Below are 20,355 nucleotides of genomic sequence, written 5' to 3'. Positions count from 1 at the left end.
CTGTTCCACGCTAACAAACCGATATCCTAAGTGAGATTTGTTTCCTGAGCTGTAAGATTTCATTCACATTGAGGCTGTTTTCATTGCATTTGTAGTCTCATCATATTTAATGCACCAACACTTAAACATTCCTTTTGGTGCAAGCCAGCTGCCTCTCTTGTTTCTTGTTTTAATGATAAAATCCCAGCTCGCAAAAACCTAATTGCATGTTGCTTCTGTTTTTGTCTTCTAATCAGAGGGCTTGTATCGATTTCGCCATAAACGCCAAGCCGTTGACAAGATACATGCCGGAGAACAAGCAGTCCTTCCAGTATAAGATGTGGAAATTTGTGGTGTCGCCGCCGTTTGAGTATGCCATTATGACTTTAATTGCCCTCAACACGGTGGTGCTGATGATGAAGGTGAGATACACGCGATACTAATGAATCATATTCCACCTCTGAAAAGTACTGGCACCCCCATCGTTGTCACGTCGTGTCATTGCTGGTTTACGAGCAGAGGAGCATGTTCGGCAGCGCACAACCACGGAGTACTTACAAGCAGACACAGTGTGTAGACAGAAAAGGGAGAATGGACGCATTTAGGCTTAAAAACTAACAATAAAGGTGAAGCTATACCACTGAAACGCCCACGGAAGAGGTGCTTTAAGACATGGCTAGCTAGCTAGCGGCTTAAGTCCAGCCGCAGTCGTCAGTGTTTTAGCTACTTCTAAATCACTAATCCTCGCCTCCATGGCAACAAATAAAGTAAGTTTCTTACAAGTATCATCCCTGCAGGACGAGGAATAGTTAAACATGCTTCACTACACACCGTAGCTCACCGGCGTCAAAATGTAAACAAACACCATTGGTGGATCTACACCTGACATCCACTGTAATGATACCAATTACAGGAGTGTATCTAGTCAATACTACTATGATTACGTCAATATTTTTTGGCATCTTCATTCGTTTTTTTAAAAATTGTATTATGTTTATAAACTCAGGAAACATGTCCCTGGACACACGAGGACTTTGAATATGACCAATGTATGATCCTGTAACTACTTGGTATCGGATTGATGCCCAAATTTGTGGTATCATCCAAAATTAATGTAAAGTATCAAACAACAGAACAATAAGTGATTCTCACATTTTACCAGAAGTGTAGATATATGATGATGAATTTCGCCACACCTAGTGTTTGTGTGACTATCAGTGGTACTTTAACTCTAACTTTTAATATGTTTATAAGAACCACAACTTATAAATACTAACAGATGATTGTGATGTATGGTATTCCTGGGGAAAACAATAATACACTCCAACCGAAAACCGTAATAGAATTAAAGAATTGACTTGATAGATTGCTCAAATGAATGTAGAGGTTCTATAAACATGATTTGTTTTTCCTCACAAATATTTCATCAGCCGCAGTGAACGTGTGTCCTTTTGTGCATTTCCTCCACAGTTTTACGGAGCTCCAGACATTTACGAGTCCATGCTGAAATACTTGAACATCGTCTTCACTGCCCTCTTTACGCTGGAGTGCATCCTTAAAGTTATTGCATTTGGTCCACTGGTAAGAATGTGCTCCTTTTGCACCCTGCTTAAACCTTTTATTGAATTACCTCTTCCAGGAAACTGTGCAATTGCCGGGTTTGTGCGTTTTGTTTGTTAGTTGACGACGCCACACGTAAAACGTATGGGCGAATTTGGATGAAACTGTCAAGAAATGTGATTGGATATTGAGCCTTATCCGGATAATTACACATACGTTACTTAGACTTAGAACGTTACCTTATGTTTATGTTATGAGCTTCAACTTCTGTGTGTGTATGTTAGCGGCCCAGCAGAGAGTGGAGACTGACAAGAGAGTTCAGTCAGTTTGTTGTTTGTAATGAAACTTTCAAGAAATGTCAGAACGAGTTAGTACATTTTAGGGTTGATCCGGATCCCTGTCTGGATTCAGGAATTTTTTACTATTTGGAATTAAGGCCTGGCAGAGGTCTGCGCTCTCCGAGTGCTTTTCTAGTTACCGTATTTTTCGGACTATAAGTCGCAGTTTTTTTCATAGTTTGGCCGGGGGTGCGACTTATACTCAGGAGCGACTTATGTGTGAAATTATTAACACTTTACCGTAAAATATCAAATAATATTATTTAGCTCATTCACGTTGTAGTAGAATTTCTGACCTTTTGACCTATATTTCTTGTCTTTTAAGAATGTCCGCTCATTTTCAATACTCTTGTATTTTGTGCCATTGAATGGACCAGTTGTGGGACAAAAGTGAATATTAAGTCGTGCCAACCTGTCTACAGAATGTGTTGACTGTCTTAAGGATTCGAGTTGTTATGGAACAGATAGGAAAAGCAAACAAGACATTTGACGCACTCGATAAGGAACGATGACGCACAACAGACATATAAAAAATGGCAGAAGACCGGAACTCGGGGGTGATTTTGGCTTGTGTGTGTCTTGTTTGCTCCGGAGTAACTTGTGGTTTGTCTGCACGGCCAACTCAATTCAACCTGCACTTCTGATAATGGGTAAATACATTTGTTGTACTAAACTACTTTTGTTGCCTGCTTAAGCTTCGGACAATCCACTACACAAATTGGCGTCACGAACAGGATTAGGAGTGACAGATTGTTTGGTAAACGTATAGCATGTTCTATATGTTATAGTTATTTGAATGACTCTTACCATAATATGTTACGTTAACATACCAGGCACGTTCTCAGTTGGTTATTTATGCGTCATATAACGTACACTTATTCAGCCTGTTGTTCACTATTCTTTATTTATTTTAAATTGCCTTTCAAATGTCTATTATTGGTGTTGGGTTTTATCAAATACATTTCCCCCAAAAATGCGACTTATACTCCAGTGCGACTTATATATGTTTTTTCCCTTCTTTATTATGCATTTTCGGCCGGTGCAACTTATACTCCGGAGCGACGCATACTCCGAAAAATACGGTACATATTAATCATATCATGGGTGATTTTGTTATTATTTTTTTTTAGCAGAAATAAAGCAAAAATTAAATTTAAAGCTTGATCCATGGTTATCGAATTGAGGTCTCAAATGGATAAATAAAGGTGCAAAATAAATCTTACCAATAAAAAAGGAAGGGTTCAAAGATAGATTGCATTTTTCTACACGGAGCCAAATGGTCCAAGGTGTTTCCTTCTCCATGTTGCATTTCTAAATGTGCTCTTCTCACACACAACTTTACCTGTTTTGTTGTATAACTACGACCGATGGCTCAGGTGTGCTGTTGATAGCGCTCCACACCACACTCCTATTCACCTACTTATGTTAATACCAACATTTAAGCATTCCTTGAGTAAAACGGCTAAGAAAACGCTGAAAGCCGTCATATAATCCTACAGCATGAGGTACTTTAGACCACAATTTGACTGCACTGCTAATCCACGGTATTTTTTTCCTTTTCAGAACTACCTGAAAGCAGCCTGGAATGTGTTTGACTTTGTGACAGTGCTAGGGAGCATAACAGACATCGTGGTAACAGAGGTAAAGGTAAGACCTGCAGTAGGAATTACAACAATACATTAGGGGTGTCCACATTTTGTACAGAACAATTTGCCATTTTCAGGGCCATCTACATAGATTATGTACTGTACATGAAAAATTCTCAAACCAATTCAATATGGGTCATTACGGTCGCAATCAAAAGTTTACAAACACTTGTAAAGAGCATAATGTCATGGCTGTCTTGAGTTTCCAATAACATGGACAAAGATAAGACCATCTGTGGTCAGATGAAACAAAAATTGAGCTGTCTGGCCACAATACCCAGCAAAAGTGAGGCTTTTAATCCCAGGAACACCACACCTACCGTCAAGCATGGTGGTGGTAGTATTATGCTCTCTGCCTGTTTTGCTGCCAATTGAACTGGTGCTTTAAATGGGACAATGAAAAAGGAGGATTACCTCCAAATTCTTCAGGACAACCTAAAATCATCAGCCCTGAGGTTGGGTCTTGGGCGCAATTGGGTGTTCCAACAGGACAATGACTCCAAACACACGTCAAAAGTGGTAAAGGAATGGCTAAAGCAGGCTAGAATTAAGGTTTTGGAATGGCCTTCCCAAAGTCCTGACTTAAACGTGTGGACAATGCTGAAGAAACAAGTCCATGTCAGAAAACCAACAAATTTAGATGAACTGCGCCAATTTTGTCAAGAGGAGTGATCAAAAATTCGCCCAGAAGCTTGCCAGAAGCTTGTGGATGGCTACTAAAAGTGCCTTATTGCAGTGAAACTTGCCAAGGGACATGTAACCAAATATTAACATTGCCGTATGTATACTTTTGACCCAGCAGATTTGGTCACATTTTCAGTAGACCCATAATACATTCATAAAAGAACCAAACTTCAATCTCCAATCACTCTGTCACAAAAAAATAAGAGTTGTAGAAAGTATTGGAAACTCAAGACAGCCATGACATTGTGTTCTTTACAAGTGTACTAAACTTTTGATCGCGACTGTATATGCAGTGGCGGTTTTAGATATGGGCTACATCGGCAATTGGGCAGCAATCTCTAGGGTCGCCGTAAGGATTAGTGGAAGGAAGATTTCTATTTATTTGTGCTAGGCGCTTGTTTGGTCATCATGTGTGTGTGTGGCTACCAACAACCCATACTGCTAACATTTATAATACTGTCTCGTACCCTTTTTGTATGTAGGTGAGGCAGTGCAGTTCTTTTCAACGGCAATACTTGCACAGAAGGGACAATTGGGCCGGATCAGACCGATTCTAGATTCCTAGGAGCCTATAGGATGTGCAGCAACAAAGGACACTTACACTACTTGCTTATTTTTAAAGTTAAACTGTGCACAAAAACATATAAATAGAGCGCTCTTGAAAAAAATAATAACATTTAAATACAAAATAGGCTTTAAATGTTTTAGTCCGTCGCTCTAAAATATATGTCTATTCTTTGGCTTTGACAGTAGGATTGCTCGTTCGTTATGTTCCTGGACACATGAGGACTTTGAATATGACCAATGTATGATCCTGTAACTACTTGCATACTTGCCAACCTTGAGACCTCCGATACCGGGAGGTGGGGGCGGGGGCGGTGGGGGGGGGGGGGGGCGTGGTTAAGGGCGTGGTTAATAGGGGAGTATATTTACAGCTAGAATTCACCAACTCAAGTATTTCATATATATATATATATATATATATATATATATATATATATATATATATATATATATATATATATATATATATATATGAAATACTTGACTTTCAGTGAATTCTAGCTATATATATATATATGTATATATATTTATTTTATTATACATATAAATAAAATAAATACTTGAATTTCAGTGTTCCGGGGGCTATCCAGTAGATGGCAGTATTGTCCTGTTTAACTTCTCCTCCGTTCATGACTCGGCCACCGTGTTCAATGGAGAAGTCTGTTCAACAAAATGTACAGGCAACATAATTACATACCCCTTCCCCTTCGAACTGTCCTGGATGAACTGAAATTCTTGTTTCCATTCGTTTTGGAACTTGCAAGCGTATTTCTTCATCTTGCTCGTCGACGGCGTCGCCATGTCTGTAACTTCCTCGTTCTTCTGCTTCGTCTCCTTGTTGTGTGCAAAGTTGTGCACTCTACTCTAAAAGCCGTAGATGTTATGACGTCATTGGGCAGGCAAGCTGTTTATATTGTGGGAAAGCGGACGTGAGAACAGGCTGTCCCCACTCAGGTCCGCATTGAGCTGGAGGGGGCGTGGCTTCCAGCTCCGGCTGAATACCGGGAGTTTGTCGGGAGAAAATTTCTGCCGGGAGGTTATCGGGAGAGGCGCTGAATACCGGGAGTCTCCCGCTAAAAACGGGAGGGTTGGCAAGTATGCTACTTGGTATCGGATTTATAGCCAAATGTGTGGTATCATCCAAAACTAATGTAAAGTATCAAACAACAGAAGAATAAATAATTATTACATTTGAACAGAAGTGTAGATAGAACATGTTCAAAGAGAAAGTAAGCAGATATTAACAGTAAATGAACAAGTAGATTAATAATTCATTTTCTACCACTTGTCCTTAATTATTCTGACAAAATAATAGAATGGAAAATGACATAATATGTTACTGCATACAGTACGTCACCAGACTAATTAGGAGCCTTTCTTTGTTTACTTACTACTAAAAGACAAGTTGTCTTTTCTGTTCACTATTTTATTTAAGGACTAAATTGCAATAAGAAACATATGTTTAATGTACTCTTAGATTGTTTGTTAAAATAAAGTCAATAATGCAATTTTTGTGGTGCCCTTTATTTAGAAATGTACCAAAAAGTGCCAAAACGTATCGAAATAATTTGGGTACCGGTATAAAACAAAATATTGGTATCGGGACAACACTAGCGCACACTATGTCCTATACAAAATATATTTGCAGTCACATCATTTTTTTTTGGTCACTGAAAAAATACTGAGAACATGACCTTACATGGTAGTTACGGCCATGTTTGTGTGGTTACGGTCTCAGTTCTAAGTAATCGACATGGAATTGGTTCTATCCAAAGTCAGCTTTCTGGGTTTCTCTCACCAGCCTTAACGTCTCTTCTCAGCAGGACTCTGTCTGGATGTTTTGGCTGACTTTCTCCTCATGTGATTGTTGGTGTGTGATCGTGGCCTCTTTTCTCTCACGTTCATGTCTCTGTTTTTCTTTGTCGCATTCTGCACTCTCTGCTGTGTCTTTGCTGGCGCCTGTGCCCTCACTCTCCCCCCTCGTGTCACCACTGACACAAAGACGGTAAGTGGGCTTATTCTGCCGGCTCCTTCTTGTTCCTCTGCCGGTGGCTTGTTTTTCTTCGCTTTGAAAAAGTCTCTGAAATGTGAGACTAAATGTCTTTAAAACTGTTTCTTTAATGCAACATGGTACAATGAAGTAAGACATCATAACATGACCTTGTACTTTACTTAGCTACAAGTCATCTGTAGGTTGTGAGATTTATTCTAACTGAATTCAACAAAAAATACTGAGGGAAAAACACAATAATAACTGGTTACAGATTCATTTGTAATTGACTCAGTGACGTATTTGATGACCAACCAGACAACAAGACTTCTGACATTCACAGATTGGTTTTTGAATGCACCATCTGTAAGAAGCTTGGGGAGAAAGAGAACAGTGTATCCTTAGTCTGGAGCTGCATGCATGCAAGATTTTCACCTAATGAAGTATTCTGTATTATATAGTATAGTATTCTGAGAAAAGTGAGCAATCACCTCAGTATTACCGTATTTTTCGGACTATAATGCGCACTTAAAGGCCTACTGAAATGAAATTTTCTTATTTAAACGGGAATAGCAGATCCATTCTATGTGTTGTACTTGATCATTTCGCGATATTGCCATATTTTTGCTGAAAGGATTTAGTAGAGAACATCGACGATAAAGTTCGCAACTTTTGGTCGCTGATAAAAAAAGCCTTGCCTGTACCGGAAGTAGCGTGACGTCACAGGTTGAAGGGCTCCTCACATTTCCCCATTGTTTACACCAGCAGCGAGAGCGGTTTCGGACCGAGAAAGCGACGATTGCCCCATTAATTTGAGCGAAGATGAAAGATTTGTGGATGAGGAACGTGAGAGTGAAGGACTAGAGTGCAGTGCAGTGCGTATCTTTTTTCGCTCTGACCGTAACTTAGGTAAAAGGGCTCATTGGATTCCACACTTTCTCCTTTCTCTATTGTGGATCACGGATTTGTATTTTAAACCACCTCGGATACTATATCCTCTTGAAAATGAGAGTCGAGAACGCGAAATGGACATTCACAGTGACTTTTATCTCCACGACAATACATCGGCGAAGCACTTTAGCTATGGAGCTAACGTGATAGCATTGTGCTTAAATGCAGATAGAAACAAAAGAAATAAGCCCCTGACTGGAAGGATAGACAGAAGATCAACAATACTACTATCAGGAGACACCGAACCAAACACTGGACCTGTAACCACACGGTTAATGCTGTGCCGCCTGTCGAAGCCTAGCAAGGCTGTTGCTAACGACACCATTGAAGCTAACTTAGCTACGGGACCTCGTCAGAGCTATGATAAAAACATTAGCGCTCCACCTACGCCAGCCCTCATCTGCTCATCAACACCCGTGCTCACCTGCGTTCCAGCGATCGACGGAGCGACGAAGGACTTCACCCGATCATCGATGCGGTCGGCGGCTAGCGTCGGATAGCGCATCTGCTATCCAACTCAAAGTCCTCTGGGTTGTGTTGCTGCAGCCGGCCGCTAATACACCGATCCCACCTACAGCTTTCTTCTTTGCAGTCTCAATTGTTCATTGAACAAATTGAAAAAAATTCACCAACACAGATGTCCAGAATACTGTGGAATTTTGCGATGAAAACAGAGCTTTTTGTATTGCATACAATGTGTCCGAATACTTCCGTTTCAACGATTGACGTCACGCGCATACGTCATCATACATAGACGTTTTCAACCGGAAATTTAGCGGGAAATTTAAAGTTGCACTTTATAAGTTAACCCGGCCGTATTGGCATGTGTTGCAATGTTAAGATTTCACCATTGATGTATAAACTATCAGACTGCGTGGTCGGTAGTAGTGGGTTTCAGTGGGCCTTTAAGGAGTCCAAAACTAACAGAAAAAAACAAAAGCATGATCCGGACCACGGATCATGACAGTAGGAATTGTGGGCTAGCCGAAGAGCAGGAACAGGAACTGGTGCTAGCCGAGGAGTGGGAGTCCAAAACTAACAGAAAATACAAAAACATGATCCGGACCACGGATCATGACAAAATACACCTGAATAGACCCGCTCATCGGCAGTGCGCCTTTTAATCCGGTGCGCCCTATGGTCCGGAAAATACGGTACATTAGAGGAACTTGTTTATGATCTGAAGGGAGCTGAGACCAAAGCCGCAGTCACCAAGAAAAACTTTGCTAGCACACTTATCTGGAATTGATTGACAACCTGCTGTACTCACAAGGTCTACAGCTAATCCAGAAACTGAATGAACATCTGAATGATTCAGATAAGGCTTGAGAGAATGTGTTATGGGCCAATGAGCGCAAATGGAGCTCTTTGGCATCAACATGACTTGCCTTGTTTTGTTTAGAGGCAGACAAATGCTGACTGTGGCTCAGGCGATAAATCGGTTGTATGGAATAACTTGAGTTGTTTGTTGCAGACAATTTAAAAAATAAAAAAGTCCTCTTTCTCCGGCACATTCTTTGCCAACAGGAGCTTTCGCTCTAATTTCCGTCCAATTCACACACACACACACAGCAAAAACATGGCAACTGCTAAGGCGAATGAGAGCGATGAGTTTGTTGAAAATAATATAGTCGTCATTGGTTTGGTTTTTGCGACAAAAGAAACGAAAATTTAGCTGTTTGGCCACAACAACCAGCAATATGTTTGGAGGAGAAAATGTGAGGCCTTTAAACCCAGGAACACCATTCCTGCCGTCAAGCATGGTGGTGGTAGTATTATGCTCTGGGCCTGTTTTGCTGCCAATGGAACTGGTGCTTTACAGAGAGTAAATGGGACATTGACAAAGGAGGATTACCTCCAAATTCTTCAGGACAACCTAAAATCATCAGGGTCTTAGGCACAGTTGGGTGTTCCAACAGGACAATGACCCCAAACACACATCAAAAGTGGTAAAGGAATGTCTAAATCAGGCTACAATTAAGGTTTTAGAATGGCCTTCCCAAAGTCCTGACTTAAACGTGTGGACAATGCTGAAGAAACAAGTCCATGTCAGAAAACCAACACATTTAGCTGAACTGCACCAAGTGTGGTCAAAAATTCAACCAGAAGCTTGTGGATGGCTACCAAAAGTGCCTTATTGCAGTGAAACCTGCCAAAGGGACATGTAGCCAAATATTAACATTGCTGTATGTATACTTTTGACCCAGCAGATTGGGTCACATTTTCAGTAGACCCATAATAAATTCATGAAATAACCAAACTTCATGAATGTTTTTTGTGACCAACAAGTCACAAAAAAATAAGAGTTTTAGAAATGATTGGAAACTCAAAACAGCCATGACATTATGTTCTTTACAAGTGTATGTACACTTTTGACCACGACTGTATGTAAATGATCCCCAATCCTTGCAAATACAAGACATGGCATTGGCTCATTAATTTCCCTTCATGTTGACGTTTTAGGGCTTTGAAACTTTAACTACTACTGTAGAATCTTCTTAGTGGTGAATAATACAGACTTTATTTGCCATGGAGACACGACTATAGTTGTCCTAATAATTGGCAAACAACCCTGAATGAACACAGATTATGGTTAGTTAGAGGTAGAGGTAGAGGTGTGCAATGTCAGATTAAACCTTCATTGTTTACATGATGCAGGTGAGATAGCTAATGACGGACCTGCTTTGTACTTTGCATTTGCATAGTGTTGTTTATTTAGACTTTAGAGCTTTAAAGTGAAATACACTTTATTCCTTCTGGGAGGAAGATAGTCGTCTTGAGTGTATCTGTGAACATTTTCTTTTTCCCATTTGTCTCCCCCAGGACAAGATGATTAACTTGAGCTTTCTGAGGCTGTTCAGAGCGGCTCGGCTCATCAAACTGCTGCGACAAGGCTACACCATTCGCATTTTATTGTGGACTTTCGTGCAGTCCTTCAAGGTGAATAAACAAAAGCATGAATGATGTGTTTACAAAGGCCTAAAAGTAATAATGGCTTGGAGGCACGGCAGGTTGATAACATTGACTGACGGCGCAACGGACCAACTTTATGCATTCAGTGCAGATAATTATCACATTTAAGAGAGTGATAAAAGGGCTGCCAGGACGCACCCCTCTTTTGCCGCAAAATGACGACAAAATAGCTCTCACAACACTGCAGTTGGATTTTTTTACACTCTAAATCCCTTAGGACACATGCAGTGGTAAATGCTAAATACAGCTGAGGGGATTTAGTGCAGGTTTAATGGCAGTTGTGAGAGCTTTTACGCTGAACAGAAATGGGAAAGTCACTGCCGGGTTAGAAGGTGGCAGCTAAACTAAAAATGTCAGCCTCTTCCCAAATTGGTATTTGAAAACATCTGCAGGTGAAGGCTTAGGTTGTTGAGGATGGTTGCTAAATAGAGATGTCCGATAATATTGGACTGCCAATATTATCGGCCGATAAATGCTTTAAAAGGTAATATCGGAAATTATCGGTATCTGTTTCAAAAAGTAAAATGTATGACTTTTTAAAACGCCGCTGTATGGAGTGGTACACGGATGTAGGGAGAAGTACAGAGCGGTTGCGTCTCCCAGTCATACTTGCAAACCCTCCCGATTTTCCCGGGAGACTCACAAATTTCAGTGCCCCTCCCGAAAATCTCCGGGGGCAACAATTCTCCCGATTTCCACCCAGACAACAATATTGGGGGCGTGCCTTAAAGACACTGCCTTTGCGTGCCGGCCCAATCACATAATATCTACGGCTTTTCACACACGTCGAATGCAAGGCATACTTGGTCAACAGCCATACAGGTCACACTGAGGGTGACCGTATAAACAACTTTAACACCGTTACAAATATGCGCCACACTGTGAACCCACACCAAACAAGAATGACAAACACATTTCGGGAGAACATCCGCACCGTAACACAACATAAACACAACAGAACAAATACCCAGAACCCCTTGCAGCACTAACTCTTCCGGGACGCTACAATATACACCCCCCGCTAACCCCTACCCAAAACCCCACCCACCTCAACCTCCTCATGCTCTCTCAGGGAGAGCATGTCCCAAATTCCAAGCTGCTGTTTTGAAGCATGTTAAAAAAAAAAAATGCACTTTGTGACTTCAATAATAAATATGGCAGTGCCATGTTGGCATTTTTTCCCATAACTTGAGTTGATTTATTTTGGAAAACCTTGTTACATTGTTTAATGCATCCAGCGCGGCATCAAAACAAAATTAGGCATAATGATGTGTTAATTCCACGACTGTTTATATCGGTATCGGTAATTAAAACTTGGACAATATCTGAATATCGGTTATCGGCAAAAAAAGCCATTATCGGACATCTCTATTGCTAAATATTTAGGGCCTGATCTAATTAGATCCAGATAACAAGTACTAAATAGTGTGTGCAAACTAGGGATGGGTACTGTTCACATTCGAACAATCAATTGATACCAATTCCAGATACCTGGGAATCGATACAGGTACTAAAGTGTACCAATTTTCGGCACTTTTGTGTATTGAAAAATATTAATTGTTTTTGGTAACAAAATCTCATTTTTTATTGCAGTATTTTAAAATGATAACTGCTGATAACTGCTGTCCATTTGTTGTAGCCTCTTTTATCATCATTGTGTTATAATTTGCAAGTATAGCATTAAATTGCAATTACAGTTGAAGGTCCAAGATGTTAGATGGCAGTAGTGTATAGTTTATGGTCTGTTTTTTGTTGTTGTTGTGCTCTAAAAAGTGTTAAAACTCTAAGTATTGTACTTATCACGCACCAACGGTTTATATAAGGATGTTTCGGGTGATCTTCTAAGACTGTGTGTACAACTAACAGCAAGTACAAAACGTGCCTCTTGGTTGTAGTTTTCATCAACAAACTTGGAGGTGTTTAAATTCATCCATCCATCCATTTTTCTACCGCTTGCGTCGCCACCTCATCGCCTTGTAAAATCGCTAATGTAAACCAGTAGCATGTCAACAGCAAAGCTAATGTATATTAGCATCGAGCTAGCGCATTTTGGAAAAAGTTGAATCTGACTTTACTAATGATCATACTTGCCAACCCTCCCGATTTTCCCGGGAGACTCCCGAATTTCAGTGCCCCTCCCGAAAATCTCCCGGGGAAACCATTCTCCCGAATTTCTCCCGATTTCCACCCGGACAACAATATTGGGTGCGAGCCTTACAGGCACTGCCTTTAGCGTCCTCTCTCACCTGAAACATTCACCCCTTAACAGCCGCATGTTGTCCAGGCGTCCGCTTTTCCTCCATATAAACAGCGTGCCGGCCAAGTCCCATAATAATGTAGCGTTGGACGGGTTTAACAATGGTCTTTACTCGAAGATGCCAAGAAATGCTGACACATTGTATGATCTTTAATTGGTTTAATGATAACGTACATTTCAAGCACACACACCCACACACAAGTGAATGCAAGCATACTTAGTCAAAAGCCATACAGGTCACACTGAGGGTGCCGTATAAACAACTTTAACACTGTTACAAATATGCGCCACACTGTGAACCCACACCAAACAAGAATGACCAACACATTTCGGGAGAACATCCGCACCGTAACACAATATAAACACAACAGAACAAATACACAGAACCCCTTGCAGCACTAACTATTCCGGGACGCTACAATAACATCTACGGCTTTTGGAGCTCAGTGCACAACTGCACACACAACAAGAAGGAGACGAAGCAGAAGAACGAAGAAGAGACATGGCGACGACGAGTAAGAAGAAGAAATACGCTCGCAAGTTCCAAAATGATTGGGAAAAAGAATTTAATTTCATCCAGGACAGCTCGAAGGGGAAGGGGTATGCTGCCTGCACCTCAACCCCGCCCCCGCAACCACGCCCCCATCTCCCGAATTCGGAGGTCTCAAGGTTGGCAAGTATGCCAATAATGGAGAGGTTTTTTTTAAAACATTTTCCTTGTGGGCTTTGAAAAATGCAACATTACCCAGAGGTCGTTTGGCCAAAGAGCCTGCTAAAAGTCGGCAACCGGGCATGACGCCACGCACAACCCAGTAATATGGCACCGTTGGATTTTTTCGTGAATCGCTGCCCAGTAGGACCGGCGAGATTTGGTCGGTGCCAAAAAAGTACCAGATTCGGTACCCTAACCCTTCTAACCCTAACCCTAACTCTAACCCCCAACCCTAACCCTAACCTATCCGTAGTGCAAACTTCTAAGACTGTGTGTACAATTAATATCAAGTACAAAAGTGGTACAAACCGTCATATTTAAAATGAAGATTTTGCATGTACTTCATGCATCTTCTCCTCCCAGTATTGTGGGTGTTTTGATGACCAGCATATATTTTGCATATTAATAAAGACAGACTTTATATGGACTGCACGCCTTTCAATGCTCACTTAACAGAGGCAATCCACTTTGCTTTGCGTGTGCTATCAGGTTTTTTAGTACACGCAAACCTTTAGTAAATCAGGCCCTTAGAGTAATCCATTCCTTGGTTTCCAGCAGGTTAGACTACTGCAATGGCTTTCTCACTGGGCTCTCTAAACCAGCTGGAAAGCATCTGTCGTACATCCAGAATGCTGCTGCTCGAGTCTCGACTTGAACCAGGAAATATGACCCTATTAGTCCAGTGCTTAGGTCACTGCACTGGCTTCCTGTTCCTCAGAGAATAGACTTTAAAACAGCTCTTGTCGAGTACAAGTCGCAAAGTACATGTCGGAAATTTTAGAGCCGTATGAACCATGTCTCCTTCGGTTAAAAAAAAAAAACCCAGCAACTTTATTTGTCCCCGGGCGGCAATTAAAATGCGCACAGAGCAGTAAATGAACCACAGTGCAGCCATACAAAAAATATTGGCCAAAGATATAGTGTCAACAAAGAATAGAGTGTTAAAAAAAAAAAATAAAAAAAGGTATGAGTGGAAAATGATGGGATTAAACATGGTGAGGCTGCATTTAAGATATATGCTGCTAAAATCTGGAACATTCTTCCAGAAAATGAGAGACAGGCCTCAATGATGGCAATGTTTAAATCTAGTCTGAAAACACATCTCTTTATCTGTGCATATGACAACTAAAAGTGTTTTATCTGCACTCTTTGATTTTAATTCAATTGATTAATTTTATTTTAATTTTTTAATAAATCAATCCAACAAAATAATATACAATAATACCATAATAATACAATTCCAATTCCAAAAGCAATCCCGGCCAAGCAACATCATTCAGAACAGCAATCAACAGAGCAATTGTGAGGACACACAAACATGACACAAAACAATCCAAAGGTAGTCAAACACAAATGAATAATACCAACAACAGTATCAATATTAATAAGAATTCCAACATAACAGTGATTATAAATCTCTCATTGACATTATCATCACAACCATTTATAAAAAATAAAATAAAAACATTTAAAAAATGAACAATAGTGTCACAGTGGCTTACACTTGCATCACATCTCATAAACTTGACTACACATTGTGTCCAATATTTTCCACAAAGATAAAATAAGTCATATTTTAGGTTCATTTAATAGTTCAAACAAATTTAAATAATGGATCCCATTTTCCAATATATGACTCATTATTATCTAAACTAAATGTGTTTTTTTTCTACTGATATCATCCCTATATCAGTCAGTATGAGTTGGACTACCAACATCTATCCATTTCTTTAGTATTACCCATTTTGTTATGATGCATATTGAAATAAATGCATGTTTACTCTTTGATGAAACATTACTAAATTGATGCAGATCACCAAGAATATAAGTTTGCAGTGTCATTGGGATGTTTATATTAAGGAATGTGATTGCTTCTTTTGTTGTTTTCGACCATAAGTCTTTTATTCTCTGACATTCCCACATTAAATGAACAAGAGTTCCCTCAGTTGCCCAACACTTAATACATAATCTGCTATCTACTGCACCCATTTTAAACAGCTGAGAAGATGTAAAATACAATCTATTTAAGATCTTCTCAATTGATTAATTATGATGGCTTGTAATTTCATGCTCCTGTAAAGCATTTTGATTAGCCTTTCGTATGAAGTGTGCTATATAAATACATTGCCCTGCCTATATGAAAAAACTAACGCCATATGAAACAAATGCCTGTGGACAAATCAGCCTCGTAATTCATCCAGCAGCTCATAAACGGATATGTTAGACCAGGGGTCGGCAACCCAAAACGTTGAAAGAGCCATATTGGACCAATAATACAAAAAACAAATCTGTATGGAGCCACAAAAATTAAAAGCCTTATATAAGTCTTATAATGAAGGCAACACATGACGTAAGTGACTATATTAGTTATATTAGCCTACTATCAAAATGACTATGTGTCGCAGGCTGAAGCAAATCTTCTTTGATAGAAATGTTGAAATATAATATTTATTCTACACATTTTTACAACATTGGAAACGATTACTAAATCAGAGGCTACTCAGAAGGTGAGATAACTCCTGGAAATTACTGGCTTTTAATGGCCAAAGGTATAGATGTGTGTGTCCAAGTTAAAGGAAACGGCAGGCTGTCTTCTTTTAATAGATTTATTACAATCTTTGGCAAGCTAGGTAATGTTTGCTGTGGTCTGGAACAACATGGCACACAAACTATCTGATATGTGTCATGAGACCTGCAAAACTAAATTATACACAAAGATGATAAAAGTAAATGATATTAAATGAGCTCAAATATACCTACAAATGAGGCATAATGATGCAATATGTACATACAGCTAGCCTAAATAGCGTGTTAGCATTGATTAGCTTGCAGTCATGCACGGACCAAATATGCCTGATTAGCACTCCAACAAGTCAATAACATCAACAAAGCACATCTTTGGGCATTCACGCACAGCATAAAACTTTTGGTGGACAAAATGAGACAAAGAAAGAGTGGAAGATTTTACATGTAAACAAACTGTTGTGTCACAGTCCACACTATGGTGAGTTCAAGAACCGCCAAAATTAGTAGGACAAAACAATGTTCACCAAATACTGTCATCAGTGAAGCATACACACAAACATATTAAACAGTGGGCTTTCTAACAATTATGAAGGTTTGTGTCATGTTTGTCCTCAAACAAAAAACATACTAAAACAAAAAATATATATTTTTCCCACATCTTTTTCCATTTTCAATCCTTTTTAAAAAATGCTCCAGGGTGGCACTAAAGAGCCGCGGGTTGCTGACCCAAGTGTTAGACGATATATCGCCTCTTTTTTATTTCTGACAGTCCACATGCTGTATGTTGACATGCACATGAAGGATTGTCTCTTTACCAGGTCTGTCATTGTACCAATGGCCTCCTCCTCGCTACAATGATCGCAGCCATTTGTGCGTAACTGTTCCAGTTTGCAAACGTGCTGAATATATACGCAAAAACAGCGGCTACAAACACTTTTCAGTTTTGATAAATGACGGTGCAGGTGCTAAATTATTTAATTTGACTCTTCTCCAAGAACTAAGTATTGTGTGTTCTAAAAATCAGCACATTTTCCGCATATTCATGAAGACAAACACGCTAAATGGATTGCACTCACTATTTTATCAATTTAAGAGGTGCAGTTCAGAGTTTAGTAGGCCATTGTTTGTGTGTAATCAAGTTTGCACATGTTTTAAAACAGGCCAACTGTACTCTACTGTATGTAATTCCAAACATTTAGGTTTGTTTTTGTACAAATATATATAGATAACTCAATATCCATCCATCCATGTTCTACCGCTTGTCCCTCTTGGGGTCGCGGGGGTGGCTGGAGCCTATCCCAGCTGCATTCGGGCGGAAGGCGGGGTGCACCCTGGACAAGTCGCCACCTCGTGGCAGATCACTCAATATGTGACGTGTGAAAAGAAGACTCTGCATGCATTTGTAAAATACATGTTTTTGTGTTTCTAGGCCCTTCCATACGTTTGCCTGCTCATCGCAATGCTCTTCTTCATCTATGCCATCATTGGAATGCAGGTGAGTTGCATGGAATGGTAATTAAGGATACATTCCCAAAGTATAGTTTTGGATACAATTCAAGCCAAGGGTTTTTTGTATTATAATGTTTTTAGAGCAGGGGTGTCAAACGTACGGCCCGGGGGCCTGATCAGCCCCACAAACAGGTTTTATCTGGCCCGCGGGATGAGTTTGCTAAGTATAGAAATTAACCCGAAATTTTTGAATGAAAGAAACAGCTGTTCTAAATGTGTCCACTGGATGTCGCAATAGCAATTCTTTGTATCTTTGTAGATGATGCTACATATGTACAAAATAAACCACATGCTAGTGCACCAGTTCAGGAAAATGAGCAAACTACATAAATAACATACTGTAATTTAAATTTGATATAATTTTTTATCTTGATAGATTGAAAATTAACATATGTTGACTGATTATCATTATCACATAATTCATTCAGAAAGTATAAATAACGACAAATAAAATGTAGAAAACTATTAACCGCAACATGTAAGTGTAAAAAAAACAGCGACAACATTACGATTTGTACAATTTCAGAATGTGCTTGTTCTATTTTTAAACTAAGAAAACAATCTGAAGTTGTCTTTATTTTTAAGTTATCGTGCCGTGATTTTACCAGTCCGGCCCACTTGGGAGTAGATTTTTCTCCATCTAAAATGAGTTTGACACCCCTGTTTTAGACCTTTTAGTTGAAATTATCGTCAGTGAGATGGTGTTTTGAAGAGCTCCACTACATCATAATAGTAACATTAAGCTCTTGACTGAAGCAACTTTACGTGTTTAATATGGTTCAATCTCGCTGTAGGTTTTTGGTAACATTGAGCTGAACGAGGAGACCGCTATAAATCACCACAACAACTTCCAGACCTTTTTCCAGGCTTTAACACTTCTTTTCAGGTGAACAAACTTCCACGTTGCTCACATTCAGCGTGTGCGTGCGCTCTTTTGACATTTCTGTTGTGTATATTGCAGGAGTGCCACAGGCGAAGCCTGGCATGAGATCATGCTCGCTTGTCTCAGTAATCGGTCATGTGATAAACTCTCAGGAAATACAGCGAAGGACTGCGGAAGTGACTTTGCCTACTTCTACTTTGTCTCCTTCATTTTCCTTTGCTCCTTTTTGGTCAGTACTTCTCTTTGGACACTCTAATTCTGTATTTCTATGCACAATTTACAACCACGATCAGACAAGTGGTACAGTGGAACCTGCTTAGGTCGACAACCCGCCTACAGTATGGCACAACAACCCGTCTAATTTGACAACCTGTCTGTGTTGACAAACCGTCTCAAGTCGACAAGCCATCAATGTCGACAACCCATCTAAGTCAACTAAAGTCTTAAGTCGACAACTCATCTTATATTGACAACTCGTCTACGTTGAGGTGAAATTCAAACAATTAGAATAACGTACAAAGTTTGTTTATTCCAGCAATTAGATTTACAAGGTGAAAATAATGTGACATAGGCTCTGTGGAGGGAGATGTAGCCAGTGCTGCCTGCAGGAGCAAAAGTCACCGCCTCTGTCCATGGTGCTGAGGACAGAGCACCATCAGACGGGGGGCATGGCAGTGCTGACGGTGAGACACAGCTGGCAGGTGATTAGATTTCACAGGTGGTACGTGTTAATCTAATCATCTGTTGTCTTAAACAGTAAGCGGCCGGGAGCAGGGGGGGGAGAGAGGATACGGACGTGACTGAAAAGTCACGTTCTACTAGGAGGGAAAACTTTTGTTGACAACATTATCATCAAAAACCTTGTTAAACCTGCATGCTCGGCTCCGGTGCCGTGTCTGACAGTGGGACCGCTAGGAAGCGACTTCCACAGGCTCATAACTGCAACTCAAGATATTTCAAGACGTCTTTTGATATCATTTGGATTATTATGGTTTACATTTTATAAAACCTCAAATTGAAAATCTTACAAAAGTTGGGTTTCTTGAAAACTGTTAGCCATGATCATTAAAATTGTAACAATAAAGGCTTGACATATTACTGTTATGTCTTGGCAAGAATGAGGACTCAGTTGCAGACGGGGAAGGATTGACGCAGGCTTTTATTCTGCAGTTTCTAGGAACTCTCTTCAGACAGAGTGAATAAACAAATGGCTATAGACTCCAGACTCGATACACTAGATTAACAATCGAAAGAAACGTAGCACACGGCGCAAAACAGAAAATCACTCCTGAGGGAGGAAAAATGGCGATAGCAAAATCTACGCTGATCTAATAACAAAAAAACAATCTATGATTAGCTACACCAAAAGAAAATCGCTCACGAAGCGGTGACAAAAAGCTATTAATAGAAACTACACTATAAAGAGCTAAGAAAACTACAAAATAAAGCGCTCCAAGAGGAGGCAAAAAATAAGGCAGAGCACTATGAAATTAGCTAAAAAAAACTGACCACTTTAGCAAATCAATCATTCAATAAATTAATCAATAAATCAATCAATCAAGGTTTACTTATATAGCCTAAAGTCACGAGTGTCTCAAAGGGCTGCACAAGCCACAACGACATCCTCAGCTCAGAATCCACATCAGGGCAAGAAAAAACTCAACCCAATGGGATGACAATGAGAAACCTTGGAGGGGACCACAGATGTGGGGACCCTCCCCCTGGGAGACCGGTGCAATGGACGTCGAGTGCATCGAATATTGTGAGAGTCCAGTCCATAGTG

The 20,355-nt window shown here is 40.0% G+C and overlaps 1 protein-coding gene across 3 annotated transcripts in view; it reads left to right on the top strand.

The window, feature by feature from the left end:
* cacna1bb (calcium channel, voltage-dependent, N type, alpha 1B subunit, b) overlaps positions 1-20,355 on the top strand; it is a 402,467-nt gene that overhangs the window by 317,223 nt on the left and 64,889 nt on the right. For all 3 annotated transcript variants that reach the window (XM_062031560.1, XM_062031561.1, XM_062031559.1), the window contains exons 30-36: positions 237-401; positions 1,450-1,560; positions 3,441-3,524; positions 10,536-10,652; positions 17,610-17,675; positions 18,484-18,575; positions 18,651-18,801. In XM_062031560.1, coding sequence (XP_061887544.1) covers positions 237-401; positions 1,450-1,560; positions 3,441-3,524; positions 10,536-10,652; positions 17,610-17,675; positions 18,484-18,575; positions 18,651-18,801 — 786 coding nt within the window. The remainder of the gene's footprint in view (positions 1-236; positions 402-1,449; positions 1,561-3,440; positions 3,525-10,535; positions 10,653-17,609; positions 17,676-18,483; positions 18,576-18,650; positions 18,802-20,355) is intronic.

Source organism: Entelurus aequoreus, linkage group LG21, assembly GCF_033978785.1.
Source record: "Entelurus aequoreus isolate RoL-2023_Sb linkage group LG21, RoL_Eaeq_v1.1, whole genome shotgun sequence".
NCBI lineage: Eukaryota > Metazoa > Chordata > Actinopteri > Syngnathiformes > Syngnathidae > Entelurus > Entelurus aequoreus.
Note: the sequence above shows the minus strand (reverse complement) of the source record. Positions and strands in the feature narration are given on the sequence as shown.